The sequence below is a fragment of the Porites lutea genome, chromosome 2 (genome assembly GCF_958299795.1).
Source record: "Porites lutea chromosome 2, jaPorLute2.1, whole genome shotgun sequence".
Taxonomy (NCBI): Eukaryota; Metazoa; Cnidaria; class Anthozoa; order Scleractinia; family Poritidae; genus Porites; species Porites lutea.
In genome coordinates, this window is record NC_133202.1 from 31,426,466 (window position 1) to 31,443,605 (window position 17,140).

General features: G+C 37.0%; 1 protein-coding gene across 1 annotated transcript; it reads left to right on the forward strand.

Moving 5' to 3' along the window:
* Positions 1–7,720: 7,720 nt before the first annotated feature.
* LOC140926841 (alpha-1A adrenergic receptor-like) lies at positions 7,721–16,383 on the forward strand. The gene is made up of 2 exons (XM_073376520.1): positions 7,721–7,856; positions 14,480–16,383. The coding sequence occupies exon 2, from the start codon at positions 14,491–14,493 to the stop codon at positions 15,670–15,672; it is 1,182 nt and encodes a 393-aa protein (XP_073232621.1). The 5' UTR covers positions 7,721–7,856; positions 14,480–14,490; the 3' UTR covers positions 15,673–16,383.
* Positions 16,384–17,140: the final 757 nt, after the last annotated feature.

Sequence of the window (17,140 nt, forward strand, 5' to 3'; positions counted from 1 at the left end):
TATTTTATTTTAAAAATATAATTGTAGTTCTGTAATAACGTTGTTCTTTCTTTGATATAATCCCAAGACTTGAGACTAACGAAAAACAACCATTCAAGTACATAACTACATGTAGTTAATTTTTGGCTAGAAGCGCAAAGCGTCAATTAATTTACATTGAAGGGATGAGATGACCGAGGCTCTTCCCACCTAATGCGGCCCACGGGCGGGAAAGGGTGAGCAGAGTAGAAAGGCACGTGTTCGCAGCTCAGTCAATGATTGACAAATGGATGTCTGCGCTTAATGCTACCATTGGACAGAGTCCATACTACTGCAGTCTCAAGGCAGAATTCACGGGTGGTTGTAAAACGCTTATCTAATATAATTAGTTAATTGTAGGTTAATACTCGTCACATTACCACATGAATAACCAGTGGAAATGGAATTTTGGTTGCAGCTGCGGAGGGAGGAAATACGACTTCCCTTAAAACGCCTCCACGTCTCCGTGGCAGGCCAGGTACAATTAAATATTCTACTAATGGTAGACAGCCTGCTTCGACTCACAATAGTTATATTACTCCTTGTCAATTCATGAAACGTTTATCAAGATAAGTACAAAACAGGTCCGAGGCATATTATTTCGGCGTTTCTTTCATTCCGACATTTGATATTATCGCAGCTCACTCAATAATCCATTTCCGGTCATTGAACCAATTTGCCAATTTTCGATGCGCACTTGCTTTTGCGCCTTCTTTTACGAATGACCGTCGCACCGCAGGAAGCGGGCGTCACAAGCCTGGTAAGCAAACAGTTATTGCTCAGTATTGCTCTCTTCACGAAAGAAGCTCGCCTCAGCAAAGACAATTGTTAGCAAGCAAGAAAGTCGAGCCTATTAAATGTTCTGCCCACATCTGGGTTGACTGCCATTTGTGACTTTTAAAACAGCAACTTAAAACAATCAGGGGCACCCAACGACCGGGTGTTTCCAAATACGCCAGATGGTTTTCTCTATGGTTTAGAAGTCTTTTTGGTTAATTTGGAGTTGTACTAAAAACTATTTATCTTCGGATGTCTTAGGGGAACTTTCAAGTGGCTTTCATGTTCGTCTTATCCGAACGTGTTAGCTACCCTTATGGGTCCGGGCGAAAGTTCGAGGACATGATTGCAGAAGTAGCCTTACTTTTGTTTGAAAACTATAGGGAACGTTTTGTCTCTATACCGAAAGTTTTAGGAGACCTTTTTTTAACAATAATCGCAATATCTTGGTATTGAAATGTGAATAACACAACCTCCGAAAACTCGTAGTTAAGCTAAAACCTCGGAATATTTTAGACAAATGGAACGGTTATCCAGAAATGTTTAGCTTTACTCTAGCTTTAGAAATTTCTAGGCAATATTGCTCCTTCGAACAGTTATTTTACAGGTAAAAGTGGCTGGGTGCCCCTTAACAATCCTTTGTTGTCTACACAGATATCTGTTAAGACTATTCGCATGTGGACTAATCCAGTCACTTCAAGAAGACTAGTAAGATGCTAACTTTTCTTTCTTTTTTTTTTTTTTTAATTGTTTTTTTTATTTTTCTCCATCACCGCTTGTGCTTTTCTCGGAATCTTGTAACTATATTTCTTATGACTTAGGCAGATCAAGCTAAGCAGGCACAAACGGAGCGCTCCCTGGAACTGTGCCTAAGGTACATGCGAGAAAAGTCATTTTATCTGGTAAATTCGAAGTTTACTTCAGAGTTAATAAAATGCAACGGTTATGAAGCCTGACATATGATGTTTAAATCGATCTTTATTCTACCTAGTATTGGCCTTGAAAGCATTATCGGTTTTCCATTAGCAATAATTCAGTTTGGTGCGGAAATGAAAGCCTAACGATCCTGGCTGCAATATTACCCACACTAAAAGTTGTTGTTTACCCCAATAGCGTATTTCCGACGTCGAAGTCATCGCAACCCCCTTTTGTTATTAAAAATGATAAATGAGTAATACTGAACAACATACAATAAAATGAAAATTATTTCACCAAATTATAATGTGCCAAAAATCACCACTGCTACTGAGAGCCTCGAAATTTTACATTTCGAAAGTAGGTGCTGCCGAAGATTCCCATTTAAACCTTTTACGAAAGCAATCACGCATGGTAGAAAATTTAATGGTGTTAGCTTCATTACTTAATGTTTTTTCGATTCGCTTGCTTCTTGTGTTTAATAGTAAAGAACTTTCCAGAAAAGTTAGACCAGTCCTTTGTTGTCAGATAAAGTGTTTAAGAAACAGCGGCAAGACTGAAATAGAAACCACGATTCCTTTTTCCTCCTTGGGGCCATTTAATCTTCAGACGAATAACAGGATGTGTTATGTTAACCATGCCGCTAACTTATTGGTAATTTAAAGTAGCTTAAGATAAGTTATGCAGAAGTAGGAACAATTTAATATGAATTAAAACGCCCATTAGTACTAAATAGCAGCCTGAGCTGATAAGCATTTTGTGTTCGCCATGACACGTACACCAACTATTTCGGGTTTCGCTAGCAGTCTTAAGAGGAAAGAAGTTGGAAAAGCTCACTAGGTAAATCATTTTAATTCACATTTTATATATTTGCGTTTTTTAAAGTTTTTCAGCAGAGAAAACCTTTAAACTTTTCCATCTCAATAAAATGATGGTCGACAGAAAGTTATCACTAGCAGCAACTTTTTAGTGCGCAGAATATGCGCGTCCGATATCACGGAGGCCTTAATTGCTCTGTACTCGCTAAGACCTTATTACGATTAGGGTTGTCGTTAAAATACTCTCTTATAACAAAGAAGATTACAGTTACCTTTAAATTGGAAAGTGGGATTCTGTTTTACTTTCCAACCTCTGCTAGTGGTGTAAGTGTGGTAGCGCTTCAATTAAGATGTGCAATAACCTCAAAATATAATGGTTTCTCTATAAATTAAGTTGCTCAGTTACTGGTAAAAAACTGATCAAAAAAGAGGTGGACTTCGAAGTCAAAATGGTTTCTCTTAACTTGCATTATATTCTCTTTTTTGTTTTGAGTGGTTGTTTCTCTAGACTTAAACAAACTTTCGCATTTGTTGCCGACAATGGTCTTTATTCAGTGTAAGCATCGAAGTGCATTATGTCGATCTAGAGAGAAAAACGTGAAGAACGCGAGTTCACTTTGTGTTCCCTATCACATCAGAGATGTATACCAAGGTAGAGGCTAGTAATCCTAGGTCTTTTTCATTCTAAACCGAGGAAAATTTGGCTTCTACTAAATGAATGATTCCCGAAATTATAGCCGTTAAGGGAACTTGATTGAAGAAGTCGCCTGTTCTGATTTAATCGAATCTTTTAAAACGAATCGTGGGAAAATGAGCACATGGTAATCAATTATAAAATCACAGGATCTAAATAGAATGCGATTTAAATCACAAAAAACGTGCCATGGAGAAATGACTGACTAGACACGGTACAAACTTCGTTGAACGGGTGATTGGTGAGTATCTGAAAAATCTGGTTGATAAGATGTCTAAATAGAAATAAATACGCCATAACTATTAACTGGTAACATACCCACAAAGTGGTTCTTCTTCTACGTTCAATTTTGGATCGAATAGTAGATGTTGGCTTAGGGAGGAGAGGGGGAAAACAAGAGAAAACAGAGACAAACCTCTACGAGTAAAGGCGAGATCTAAAAACAAATAAGTGCCGGCGCCCTCTAGGAATTTTCTTCCCCACCCTAATATTTTACCATGCAAAACGCACACCACTCGCCACACCGCTCGTACGTACTAACAGGCTTAGTACGTACAGTTAGTACGAAAGGCATAAGGTTGAAATCACCGCTCATTCAAAATGAGGTTTCAATGGGGAATTAAAGTTAGTCAGTTTTATAGGCAGCTGTTTTTTTTTTCTCAACTAATCTGTACGCTTAATTCCATCCAAGCTTATTATTAGCTGTTTTGATAATCATAATATATATAGACATCGTTGCAACTGGTTTTTTTTGGCAAATTTCATTTGATTCTGGATATTTTCGTCACATAGAGCGCAAATATTGATGTCGTAGCCCATAGCAGAACGTCGTTAACATTTCTCGATCTTACGAGCACTAGCTTGTTGTGAACTTTACCGGTTATTAAATCCGGCCAAAGCCAAGGTTTGGATTTACTTTAGTGATTTATATAATTAAGACTTTAAAATTATGAACATAATCAGAGGAACACTCAATTGAATCGCTAGCAGTGTTTTTTTCGTGCTAACATGAAGTAATGTTACACGAGATAAATAATACATAAGTTATATACTGAAATTTATTTTTTTGCTTGAACCAATATAATCACCACACCTCCCCCCATATACCCATATACCCACCACACCCCCACCCCACCCCCCCTCTCTCTCTCTCTCTCTCTCTCTTGGTTAATCTGCCAAATCTAAGGTGGATCAGTTTGTTCTCGCCACGTCAAGTTTTTTTTTTTAGCAACCATCTCATTTAAACCATTTTCATCGAAACATAGATTTTGAAACGTGACAACGTTGAATTGAAATGAAAATGAGCGTTGCATATTTTTAATTATTTACTTCGATTAACTTTGACCTGAGGCAAAATTGTTTTTTCCATATTGAAATAATGCCCATTATATCGGATTCATTATGGCAGCCTTTTAGAATAATGAGTCAAATGACCTTAATGACGTCAGGTAATTAATAAGCTAATTTTCTGTTGCTGAAAAGCCTTCGTTTTTCATTGCAATAATTATCCGAATAGGTTAATATAGTTAGTAGTTGCCTAAGCCTCTGCTTCAGAGTGAGGCTAATTGCAAAGACGCTGAACTAAAATGACTTTTTTGTAAAATTCTCATGGAAAAAAGGCTCGTTTTCACTAGCCTCTTACGCAGACGTTCTTTAATAGGGGTTCGTTCGTCGTGTGGCAGGAACGCGTGACGAACCCCTAAGATCGTCTGCGTGGGAGGCTACGTGTTCACAAGAGAGGTTTTGAACTTGGCCTCGTTTAAAAGCGAGAGCTTTGGAAACTCGAAAGTTAATATTATAAAATTAAAATACGTCTGCTTTAATATTAAGTCAAACAATAAAATACAAATAGTCGGTAGATAGATGAGTAACGTAGATTAGTACATCAGTGAAAATATTCATTGCTCTCTCTCATATGCACAAATACTTATTTTGAAACCATCAATCGGGGTATACTAGATGTGGAAGACATTTCAAAGAAGGTCTGACGAAGATTTTGGTTGTGTGCCTAACAATCTAGTCCAGCGTAGCACTGAACGTGAATAAATTAAGCCATCAAAAAAGTGATCAATCTATTTTAATTAAAACAGATCAACGTCCTTAAACAACATTAAGCTATACGACTGAGACAAAACTGTCCCTCGTGCATCAAAGTTGTCTTATCATAGCAAATGGGCGGAAGGGCGAGATGCAGCTAACCGTCTGGGTGTGTTGTGTGGTGCAACAAAGTGCCAACAATTTTCACGACCAGCAATATCCATCAAACCGACGTGTGAACTCCATTCAGTGAAGAAGGATTTTAAGGTAATTCCCTTGAAATTGTTCTACTATCCAACTTTTTTTGAAAATTGGCATAATCAACATTCATGATATGAAAATTAAAAAAATTCATGTAAAAGATGGGGTCACCGTGCTTGTTTACGCGTCAGCAGGCTCTTAAACAGGGGTATTTTACTAGTCGCGCGTTAAAAATTCGAATCCCTTTCTCACAGAATTAAGTCTGTTACTTGAAACACAAAAAAAATTAACTTGAACATAAAGCTTCTTTTATTCAAATAAGTAGCTTTGTTCACTTAATTCGTTTTTGATTGCCTGGTTGCGGTGATATTGCACTTTTTCGGACAATTCCGTGGTTAGCTTGAATCCTCGCCTTGACCCAAATACACCAAATACGAAACTATTTTCTAAAAAAAATCATGTTCTACTATCAAACTTTTTCTCTTCTTCAAATATGTTCTTTATTAGACTCTTCTTAGCAAATATCTGGGAAAAAAATTAGGGGTCACCGTGCTTGTTTCCTCACAAACTGCTGTGAAAAGTGGACATGGTTTTGAGGCGCAGTCAGGATGGATAATTTGCGCGGTGGAGACTGGGGCGAGATACAAAATAATGCCCATCGTGTTCGAAGTATGCACTCGAGATCAAGCTTGTTTTCGGTTGTTTTTATCTGTTTCATATCGCCAACACAGAAATTCAAACTTGAAAAGAGTACAATAAATACCAAGGAATGAGGTAAGTCAAGATTTGATGAGATTTTGGAGTTATGAATCTTTATTTTAGACTATTTTGTAGTGCCGGGGATCTGTTTAATTCCAATTTCGATTTTTTGGCTTTTGCACAATAATGCTTGACAAAGAAACTTGAAGAAAAGACTATTGATTCCTGTTCTTCATGTGCTCGCTTGTTTGGTTTCTATACACAGCAAAATGTGAATCCAGCAGCAAACTTCGTGTTTAGATCAAAGACTGGTTTCCCTCGCCTGATTCTGGTTCTACGGTGGGTCTTGTTTGTTCCAGAAATGTTCGTCTCTCCACTCTCGGAGTTTGAACAACATATGCACAGTAGCGATCCCAGGCCAGATACTGACCCGTTAATGCAGCTGGAGAGCCGTAGAGCTGTCCCTCAGGCTTCACCGCCCCCCATAATCCAAAGCCTCAGCCAGGACATTTTGATAATTCCCTTAACTCGACGGCCGCGAAGTGAACTTCGGGATCATGCCCATTTCTTTCATTTTCTTGTTTTTCGATAGAAAACCAGGAAGCTGTCAGACGATCTGCGGCATTATTATTGCGAATAAAAGTTTTAGCTCTGCAAAAGAGGCCCTTGTTTGTTCTTTTAGCGCTAGTGGGAAGAACTGCCGCCATCTTAGATGTCACAATAGTATGCGCAGTAGAGGGTGCGTAGTGCAAAACGAGGGAATTACCTTAAGTCAGATTTTAAGACGGTCAATTCTTTAATTTTATCTGGCACGAAGCGGAAATTTTAACCAATTAATCGCGTTCTATTTTTCACAAACGGGAACTTTTAATTATAAATCAACTGTATTTTGTTGGGCACAAACGGAAACTTTAACAAATCAATTGAATTTTATTTTGGATAAACTGAAAGAAACTTCAAGGAATTCTCCTTTTTGAAATACTTTTTAAACAGCCGATAAATTATTTCAATATTTGATACTTCTCGAGAAACAAATTAAGTTTCTGTGACGACGATTTTGTCAAGTTTGAAACGCTCTTCATTTGTGCAGAATATTCTGGATTTTTAATTTATTTTATTGTGTTTTTATATTATTTACCTTATTATCTCACATGTATGTAAATTAAGCGATAAAATACAAAGCAAAAGGGAACTAAAGTTTGAGGAACTACCGTTAGCTTTTAGTAATCTATATGTAAAACTTTTTATCGTTCATCCTGCCAAACAGCGAAAAATCAGTAATATGATATATTACTAAAATGTCGTTCAAATGCCATGTTATCATGCTACGGAAAATTTAAGTACAAAAAGATGCTATCATGCAAAAAATCGTTTATTGTCTGTTTTCTTTGTTAAAGTTCAACTAAAACAAATAGAGAAGACTCGAGGAGGTTTCCTCATGATCGACAAAGATCCGTCATTGTGATGTCAGGACCGGCAAATATCTGAGCAGAAATTGTTATCCGTAATTTGTCTAGGTACACAGACGTCTGCTCCCCTACAGCTTAATTATGAGGAAAAAAAACTCGGATAAATAAATTCCGTCTATAAATAGAGAGCCAAAAACGATATAAGCTGAGACTAGTAAACGGTCTATAGAACGCTTGCGTGAAACATCATCATATGCCTTGAAGGGTTGACGCAGTTTTTGATCAAAGGTAAGTCGATCCGTTCTGCTTTTTTCATTCACCTAAAACCCAACAAACTGACTTGTTAATATGAGCGACAGGATTTATTACAAAACGATCGATTAAGAACGCCTTCTTGATTTGGTGCCTGAAAGTAAGAAACGTGTGGCTATTCGTGCGGCATATCTGACCACAACAGCTGAACTTTAGATTTTATTTACCAGTTCATGTCGTGTAAAGCATAACTACAATATGTATTATTCGTGACAACTGCAAAATTGCGGATGAATCGTCCATAAGTAATGAGAACCCTGCGGATCAGAAAACAATAGTCTTGGGTGCAAGTGAGACAAACGAGCAAATTTACTGGCGCTCAATTAGAAGCATTTACAATACACGTATCATGCCTGAATATTCATTAAAGATTGTTTTAATTAACTTCTATTTTACGGACGCTACAAGTTTTTATTATACACACCCAGTTATCGAACAGGAAAACAATAAAACACAATCGCATGTGCGCTGCGCTCTTGTATTTAATATTCAATTGAAACCATACCATTCATCCATTCATAGGCGAAGGGATATCATTCTACCCTGGGGTTGTAATTGCAATAAACTAGAACAAAACAACTGACGCTTTTCGGTTAAAGTCCCGCAGATTAGAACTGTTAGGATTGATAGGAATGGAAAGATTCTATTCAAAGAAGTGTATAAGACGAGAAATATGGACACAACATCCAGGCGAGATTTTTTTCTTCTTTTTTATGCAATTCTATCCACGCTTCAATTATTATAAAGAAATGACAAATACCCCTCCAATTAACACAAAATGGCTTTCAAAAAGAAGTTTAATCCTTTCTAACCGAAAATACAAGGGAAAATTGTCCGACGCGCTGGTATCCAAGTTCGTTTTAAACAAAGTTAACTGATAAAAAGAATAAAAAGAAAAAAAACGAACCGGATAGTTAGGGTGCGATATTTGAACAGAACATGAACACATGTCCTACGTACTTGAAATGCAAGATGCAAAATTTGAATTTAGCTTGAAGTCATTTAATAATTAAGGGTATAGTGTTGGTTTCACACTAAAAGACTTCATTTCATGTCATTCTGTAGAGAACCTGGCTTCACTCCTTTTGACAAAGCATTCATCAAAATCTCGAACCGTTGAACATCGCTTCCTAGGTTGTTCCTATCATGATCAGTTGTGGGGTAGATCACATTTGGCCAGACACTTGGCCGCGAACATCAGCTTCTTTAAGCTACAAATGTTACCAGGGACACCATGTCAAGTTCAAACATTTTACCTCCTCACACTCAAATAAGCACCATTCCAAGTGCACCTAGATTATTCTTAAAAGCTCTAGAATGAAGCCAACAGGTCGGTTAAATCTTACCCCAAGTTTAAATTCTATTTTCCTTTAGTTTAGAAAAGAATGTTTTATAAACACAACGAACATTTATGCTTCATTTCCTAAAAGATTTATGAGTATGGCAATAACAGGCCATTTGTTTCGTTGTTTAGTTATTTTTTTAATGGCAGACATCGTGCCGTTTGTAGCTGGAACATTTCCTTGAGTAGACTATTCAGATGATTGATATTTGAATGAAAGCTAGACCCCCCAGTTGGATGAACTACAAAATTCAGGGACTCATTTGACTCTACAAATTACAAAGAAAAAAGAATGAATGAAATAGTATTCTTAACAAAGTGAATGCGTTTTCAGAGTCCTTTAAATTTTGTTTCATTTTCAGATATTGTATTTACAACAATCATTTGAGCAAAAGAGACATATTTAAGCGATTTTTCAAAAAAAAAAAAATCATGGTACCCCCAATTTTTCTAATAAAAACAGCTGAAGCAAAAAAATCTACTGCTTTTCCTAGGTAGGTAAAAAGGGTTCATCCCGATATCTCCTAATTTACTATCATGTTTTTTATAATTGTTTGTGTGTGTGACTGTACTATCATTTCCCTTTTCTTTTTTTTTTTTGCTCTGGGCTCTGGAGAAACAAGTGATTTGTTTTCCAATTAAACTTCTGCAAAATGATCCAAAGGAAGACAGCTCAGACGTCGTTTCGAAATCAACTTGACAAGGTCTTCTTGACGTTATTTTGCACATCCGTTTTAGTAGACTGAATTGAAATTGCTAAGAAAAATAAATAAGAAATGGAAAATGAAATGGTAACTCCGAATTACAGTAAAAATTCACTGTTATTTTGATTTCCTTTCTACTAGATGTAAGAGAGTTTGTGTACAGCCACAAATGTTGTATTTTCTGATTCCTGCGGCACAGATGGTTTATGCCATTTATGAAATCAGTTGTTTGGAACGCTACGCATCCAAATGATGATTTTAGTTTGTTTTGGGCGAAGTCTACATGGAAATCGTAAGAAAATTCTTACGATTTTGCCAATAGCAGATGGGGAAGTGACCAGTTTTCGAAAAACTTCATTCTTGTGGGGAAATCTATTTGTGCTGATTTTACCAGCTACTAACTACTGACTAGAGGATGGCAAACACTGCCTTTGAGAAACAGGGTCGACATATTAATTTATTTTCTGTTTTACCGGTATGTTCTGTATTACCGATTTCATTACTGTTTACTGCATTGATGACTTAGTGACAACAATTCACCTGTATACAGAGAGTTTTTGAATTACTATGTAAGTATATAATTAAATATATTTTTTACCTGAAACGGAGAAAAATGCAAAATAATTAATCTGCTCGTAGTTTACCTCCCTTTTGAATGCTTCGTGATTAACAGAAAACAAGTCATTTCAGATCTCCCCTCACAAAGTTTTCTGTTTTGGAAGGGTTGACATATCGTCAGTTGTCTCTTCAACCCTGCATTAAAAGTCTTCTTGCCCATTGCCTGCAATAAACTAAAAAAAATTCAAATTTCGTTCTGCTGGTCAAAGTTAAGTATTTGAGCTCGGAATTTTCAGTGTCCAAATTGTCCATAAGAGTTACCAATTTTAGCGTAGTATGTTGGTCTACTTCCATTCAATTTTTATTTCTATTGTCATATAATTTGAATGCAGATGGGAGGTAAAAACTGCAAAGTGTGTTAATTAGTTTACGATCGCGAAATTGAGTATTCCGGAAAAGAAGCTTAATTGCTTTACATGGAAACTCCGCTTCTTTTTTTCATTTGAAATAGGTCCTTTTTTTAGTTCTAAGACGTTTAGTTTAATGAACCATTTTTGTTTCACTCCAAGAAAATTATGAACTTTTTTACTTATGTGGGTTTAAGATTTAGCGGGTCGGTAGAGGGGATAGTTTATACAGCACGTCCAACAGAAGAGGAAATCAGACTGCTTCGAGGTTCAACTGTGTAAACATGAGTTTCGAAATGTACCATTGTTTGTAAGCAAAGTGATGCTTTTTCAAATACATAATATTTGCAATTTCCTGTATTACTATCTCAATCTAGCTTTTTTCCGGGACACCTATATTCTTCTTTGTACAGACCCTTCCCAAAGCAAAGTGATGCTTTTTCAAATACATAATATTTGCAATTTCCTGTATTACTATCTCAATCTAGCTTTTTTCCGGGACACCTATATTCTTCTTTGTACAGACCCTTCCCAAAGCGAAACAAAGACCAAGACATGTGATTATAGTAATGATTCGGACGAAGCTGATGATCGAACGAGCTACCTTCTCTCATTTCAGGCGGCCATTCAACCATTTATTTGAAAAAAGGTGACATATGTAAATAGACAAGTAATGTTTCACTATTAGGTCAAATATTTTGTCACATTTCGCTTTTTTAAAGACATTCATTTATCTTCTCTCGCCTTTCGCCGACCCAATAACATTCTAAGCTTTTCTTCAATTTGCAGATGATGGGGGTGTGAAAGGGCCCGAAATGATTTTACAGCGTCTCCAAAGTTTCACCCTTGAAAGTTTCCCTAAAAATTATTACAATGATAGATTTTTTGCTTTAAAAATGATTCAAGAAATTCAGTGATTGGAATAGGAATACTTAAATTACCGAAAACATGACATATGTTCTCGCTTGATATTAATGATCATAGAAACCGTGAAATCATTTCTTAATTTTTATTTCCAGTGAATAATAAAGTTAACCACCGATCTCGAAAATGAGATAAAAATAAATGTAAATATTGAGATACTGTTAAGAGGAAATAGAAACACAAATTTCACTGCCTGGTTGTCATACCCAAACAGCAAAAGTTAAATCTAATGCAAAACAACCTCTAAGTTATGCCTTAATGTATTCACTTTTATTTACTGTTTAAAAAATCTTACATATTTTAGCGATGAGGAATATTACGAACCAAGAAAATCCATTACCTCGAGGTGAACCTGTGTAAATAATGGCAAATAGGTGACAAAAATTCTATTTACCTAAAAAGATGATTAGCAAAAGAAAAAAATTCAAGCTTATCAAAACTAGCAACTAGCATGGATTGTCAACGCACATTCAAAAAAGTCAGATCTCTTTCTCGGATTCTACTTCTGGTCGCCATCTTGCTCAGCTTGTCACGAAGAAAGGTAATTCAAATTAATCTTGTTCAAAATACATAAAAGCGTACTCTAGCCAGACGTTTTTTCCCTTTACTCAGAAACAGAATCCTTACGTTTTTAAAGGACGTTTATGGAGTTTTCATTGATGGTAAATTAATCAAGAAACCTCGAAACCGAAATTAAGTATATCTATATTAGTGACAAGGGCAATCCGTTGTCCTTGACGGCCGAAAATGTTGCGCTAACAGCGTACTCAGAGGAAAAACTGTGTTTGTAAGTAAACCATGTGTGGAAAACCCTATGGCAGCGTTAAGTATCTACTTTCGTTGGTAGGAATACAGCCGGATTTTTTTTTTTAAAGTATACTAAAAATGTCTTTTAAAATACCCACATCAATTCTTTTCCCCTGAATAAGAGGTTTATGGCGTTTCAAAACCTGATATCAGCTTTAAAAAAGTTAATTTGATTCATCAGATATCGCATTCTTGACTAGAACATTTTATATATGGTGTTATGCATTGTACAGAATTCTCTGGGAGTATACGAACATTATATATTGTTAAACTTTGCCTAATTTCACTGAATATGCGAATTTAGACAATATCACACACACACCAAAAAAATGAAGAATTAAAGGAACAAGAAAGAAATGAATTGATGTGCCGAGCTTGTAATTTTCAAAAAAGGGAAATCAAGCATTTGTGCATATGCATATACATATCCTTCTGTCATGGGGAACACTATGAATTACAAAGTACCTGTAACCTGAAAGAGGCTTACATGCTACAGTGTGCTAGTCGTTTAATGATCCGAAGCGTTCGGATGGTAAAAACACAAACTGCCATGTTTGTACATTGTCTTGGTAATTTTTAATGGGTTTGGACGTTTTTTGAAACACTTTCCAGCCGTGTTTACAAAAGATATTTCAAAACTCATAAAATATTCACAATTAATGATTAAAGACGGGAGACGATGCTTTTAAAATGAGTTCTCGCATTATAAAATTATTCCAGGTTTAGAAATACATGTCCAGAGATAAATATATCCGTCCTCGTTATTTACCGCTGATAACCCAAGCGTTTGGCAAGTGTGGGAAACAATATACCCCAATCATCTTTTTTAGTGTGTTATTTTGTCAAGAAAAAACTCGTTATTACTGTTTTCTATGCGAGTTAGCTTAATCATGATTTTTTTTAGATGAAAAACACATTTTGTTTGTATTATTATTAAATGTATGTTTAGGATTGTCACCACAGGCAAAAACCCAAAGATGCATCCTTGTGGTCCTCGCATATAGTTTCTTTAAACGGATGAACTGATCTTGGTTTACCTACCATCGGAGCCCAAGTGGGTATGGGTGGTGTAATAAATGCCAGCTCTCGCTTAGGCAACGCCACAAGGAACCAATGATATTGATTAATATATAAGGGGAACGTGAAACCAGGTCAAAAGAAAGCATTATAAGTGGACAAATATGTTGACATCGATCGATGAAGCATGCCATTCACCGATTTACAGAAGACGTACCTTTTTAGAATTAAATAAAGCGACTGTTTCTCGTCATCATCATAACTACCAGAGTGAAACAAGCGATTGTCTGCAAAAACTACATCAATCACGTTCATGATCTCTGTCAGTGCTTACCAATTGGAGCAGTTGTAGAGTTACCTGTTTGATGCAGGTCTTAGACGGCGTAGTTTTACGAACAGGGGGCGTCAAAAAATCCTCTGCGGTTGAACAAACGTGAAATTTATAGTAATAAAATTTCTGCCTGTGCGCAAGTTGGGTACTTTTTGGAAATGCATCAATGCTAGCATCAATGTTCAACTGCTATTATGACCTTTTTAAAAATTGAGCTAGTTGTCTCAAAATTAACTTTATATGCTAAATTCCCCTTTTGGAAAGGCAAAATAGATGGAAAACCTGACTTACACTTTCCAGATTCCAACAAACTAGAAAGAGATCTTGCCTAATACTTTTTGGGATTCCAAAACAACTAGGGTAATTTCATTTTAAAACCTCAGCGAGCTTTTCATTGGCAAAACCGAAATCAAATCTGATTACTCTTTAATCCAATTTTTAAACGGATGTTGATTTTCAGAACAGTGTGAGTTTTTAATACATGTGTTCTCAAATGATGTTTTCCGCAGATAATCTCACCATGAACAACAGCACTGCATTCTATTTTAAGCCTCTCGGTGCAAGAGGTGATGACGAGCTTCCTGTTGTGCCAGTGGTAATGATTTTGTCATTTCTCTCATTCGGTTCAGTGCTTGGCAACAGTCTTGTGGTCATCGCCATCCTTATCCATCCAGCTCTTCACAGCGTCACTTATCTATCGATCTTCAGCTTAGCAATCGCAGATCTCCTGGCTGGAATGGTGGCTATGCCGAGTTACATTTTAAAAAAGTTTTCCTTCGGTGATCCCATGGATATCATAGTCTGCGATGTCTTCCGTTTCTCATATTTCCTCACCGGCTATGCCTCAGTTCTTAGCCTTGCTGTCATCAGCATAGAGCGCTTGCTTGCGGTGAAGACGCCGCTGAGAAGCACAACAGTCGTCACACACCGTCGAGTAATAATGGGCTTATTGATTGCGTGGTTTGACGCGCTTGTGATTTCGTCTCTTCCTTTTGTTCCCTGGGATTCGAGCGATTCTTACAAGGAATGCAACTACAACCCGACTCGTTGGTGGAGTATTATGGTCATTATAGCTAACGTTATTTTTCCATTTTTGGTGATTGTCACATGCTATACTTATCTGTATCTGATAGCAAAGACCCACATCAAAAAGATATTAAGTGACAGAAGTAGTCTGGGTCATGGCACTTCCAAAATGCCTAAACAAAGAAATGAACGTCGAGCGACTATGACTATATTCATTGTCATTGGGGTATTCGTGGCTTCCTGGTTTCCATCTTGTTTCTATTACTTTTTGCAGAAAACCTGCCCACAGTGTTTCTCTGAGTCGTTTCGATCAAAGCATCAAAGTATTTTTAACGCTCTTGTAAAGATTTTGACTTTCACATCATCCTTTGCCAACCCCTTGATCTATTGTTGGAGAAGCAAGCATTTCAGGAATGCTTTTCGAAAGATTTTATCAAACATTTCTCGGCGTTTTGCCAAAGACCATAATAGTAATATATCAATGGAAATGTCTCTCTATAGGGGCAGCACATTCAGCAGTGAGGCAGTGAATGCGCCAAGACCAAAAATGGGAAATGCTGTTTCGCCCGAAAACGTCGTCCGGAGAAAATCTACAGGAATTAGTGAACACAATTTGCAGAAGCGGACGACGGATCTTCCCGCAGACCATCGCAATAACAATCTTACTCTAGAGTAATAATACTAAAGAATTAAGCGATTAAACTAGCTACCTTGCGAAACAAGAATAGAGCCGTGGCTTGGGTGGCTGCCTTGTCCAGGGCCGGGCGTCATGCCTGAAGGGAGAAAAAAAGAACACACAAAGCGTGGCCAACGTTGCGGCCCAAGTTGAATTGAACACGATTTAAAGGCAAATTATAACATTAGGATAAGAGTTTGTATTATAGTACGATAGGGTAACAAGCCACTATCACAGCCATATGTCTTAAGAGAGTAAAGGAATCGACAGCAATTCTAAACATGTGAAATAATATTATGCAATAATATTTTGTTCGAGCATACATACAGGTGGGATGATACCTGATCATGAGCTCCAAGGCCAACGTAAAGCCTTATTATGACCGAGCGCGTAGTGCGAGGTCAATATTTTTAGATGGACTAGGAACGAGTTTATTCTCCGATTTAATGTATCTTCTTATCCATTTAGTATCAGTTGGTCGTTACCGTGATCAATGAAGTTTAACAGGATGTCATTGTCCAAAACAAAATGATCCTTGATCGAAAAATGACCTACCCTTGAATTGTTTGAGGATTACCTGTTTAAAACTATGTAGAGGAGCATTGATCTTGTGACAGCAAATCAAACTTTGGCTTTCACTGGCAAGGAACTTTTCTCAGTGACAGGAGGGTCATAATCTAATAAATGGAGTCGTATAATATTCAGGTAACAGATGCCTCTCATGTGTCTATTTACTTTAATTATGTTTAATGTTAATGCTGTCAATCTTTGAGATTCTGAAAACATACAATTTGAAAAGTTATCAACACGTTAGTTCAGTGTTACAATAGGGAGCTTAAGCAACCACGACGGTGACACCAACTTATATTACACTTAAAAAGTGCATTTGAGTTGTTTCAAACTTCATCGCTTATATTAAACCTCGTTCAATTTGTTAAATGCTGACGAATTTTTCTGGAGTTAAACCCCATGTGTGGATCTGCCTACGATGTGTATTCACTGAGCTTCCATTTTCAGAGTGCAATCAAGATGAAAATGTTGACGACGATCTCAACTGTGGAAAGAGTGCTGCGCCTAGCAATGCTGTAAATTATAGTGACGTCCACCTTCAAGCTCTTTTCTCAAGAGCCAACCAACTGAGAATCGCTCACCTGAACACAAAGACTATGGTATCAAGTTTCGGTGAGTTACAAGCCACACTCGCGGAGTATCTCAACATCGACAGGAATTACTATCACCAAAACTTGGATGGAAAATAACCGTTATTTACTAAACTATGTAGCAATCCTGGTTACAAATGTGTATTCCGAGAACGAGATGAAATTCGAGGGGATGGTGTAGGCGTCCACTTACATGACTTGGAAAACGAGGATCCTCAGCTTTAGCACCTATGGCTAAAGATACCAGGACGCAACAGACATAGCATATCTACTACTCGGCACAATATAACGCTTAGAACGGATGTTTG

Excerpts from the sequence above, each read along its gene's own strand:
- LOC140926841 (XM_073376520.1), top strand. The coding sequence starts at position 14,491 with ATGAACAACAGCACTGCATTCTATTTTAAGCCTCTCGGTGCAAGAGGT.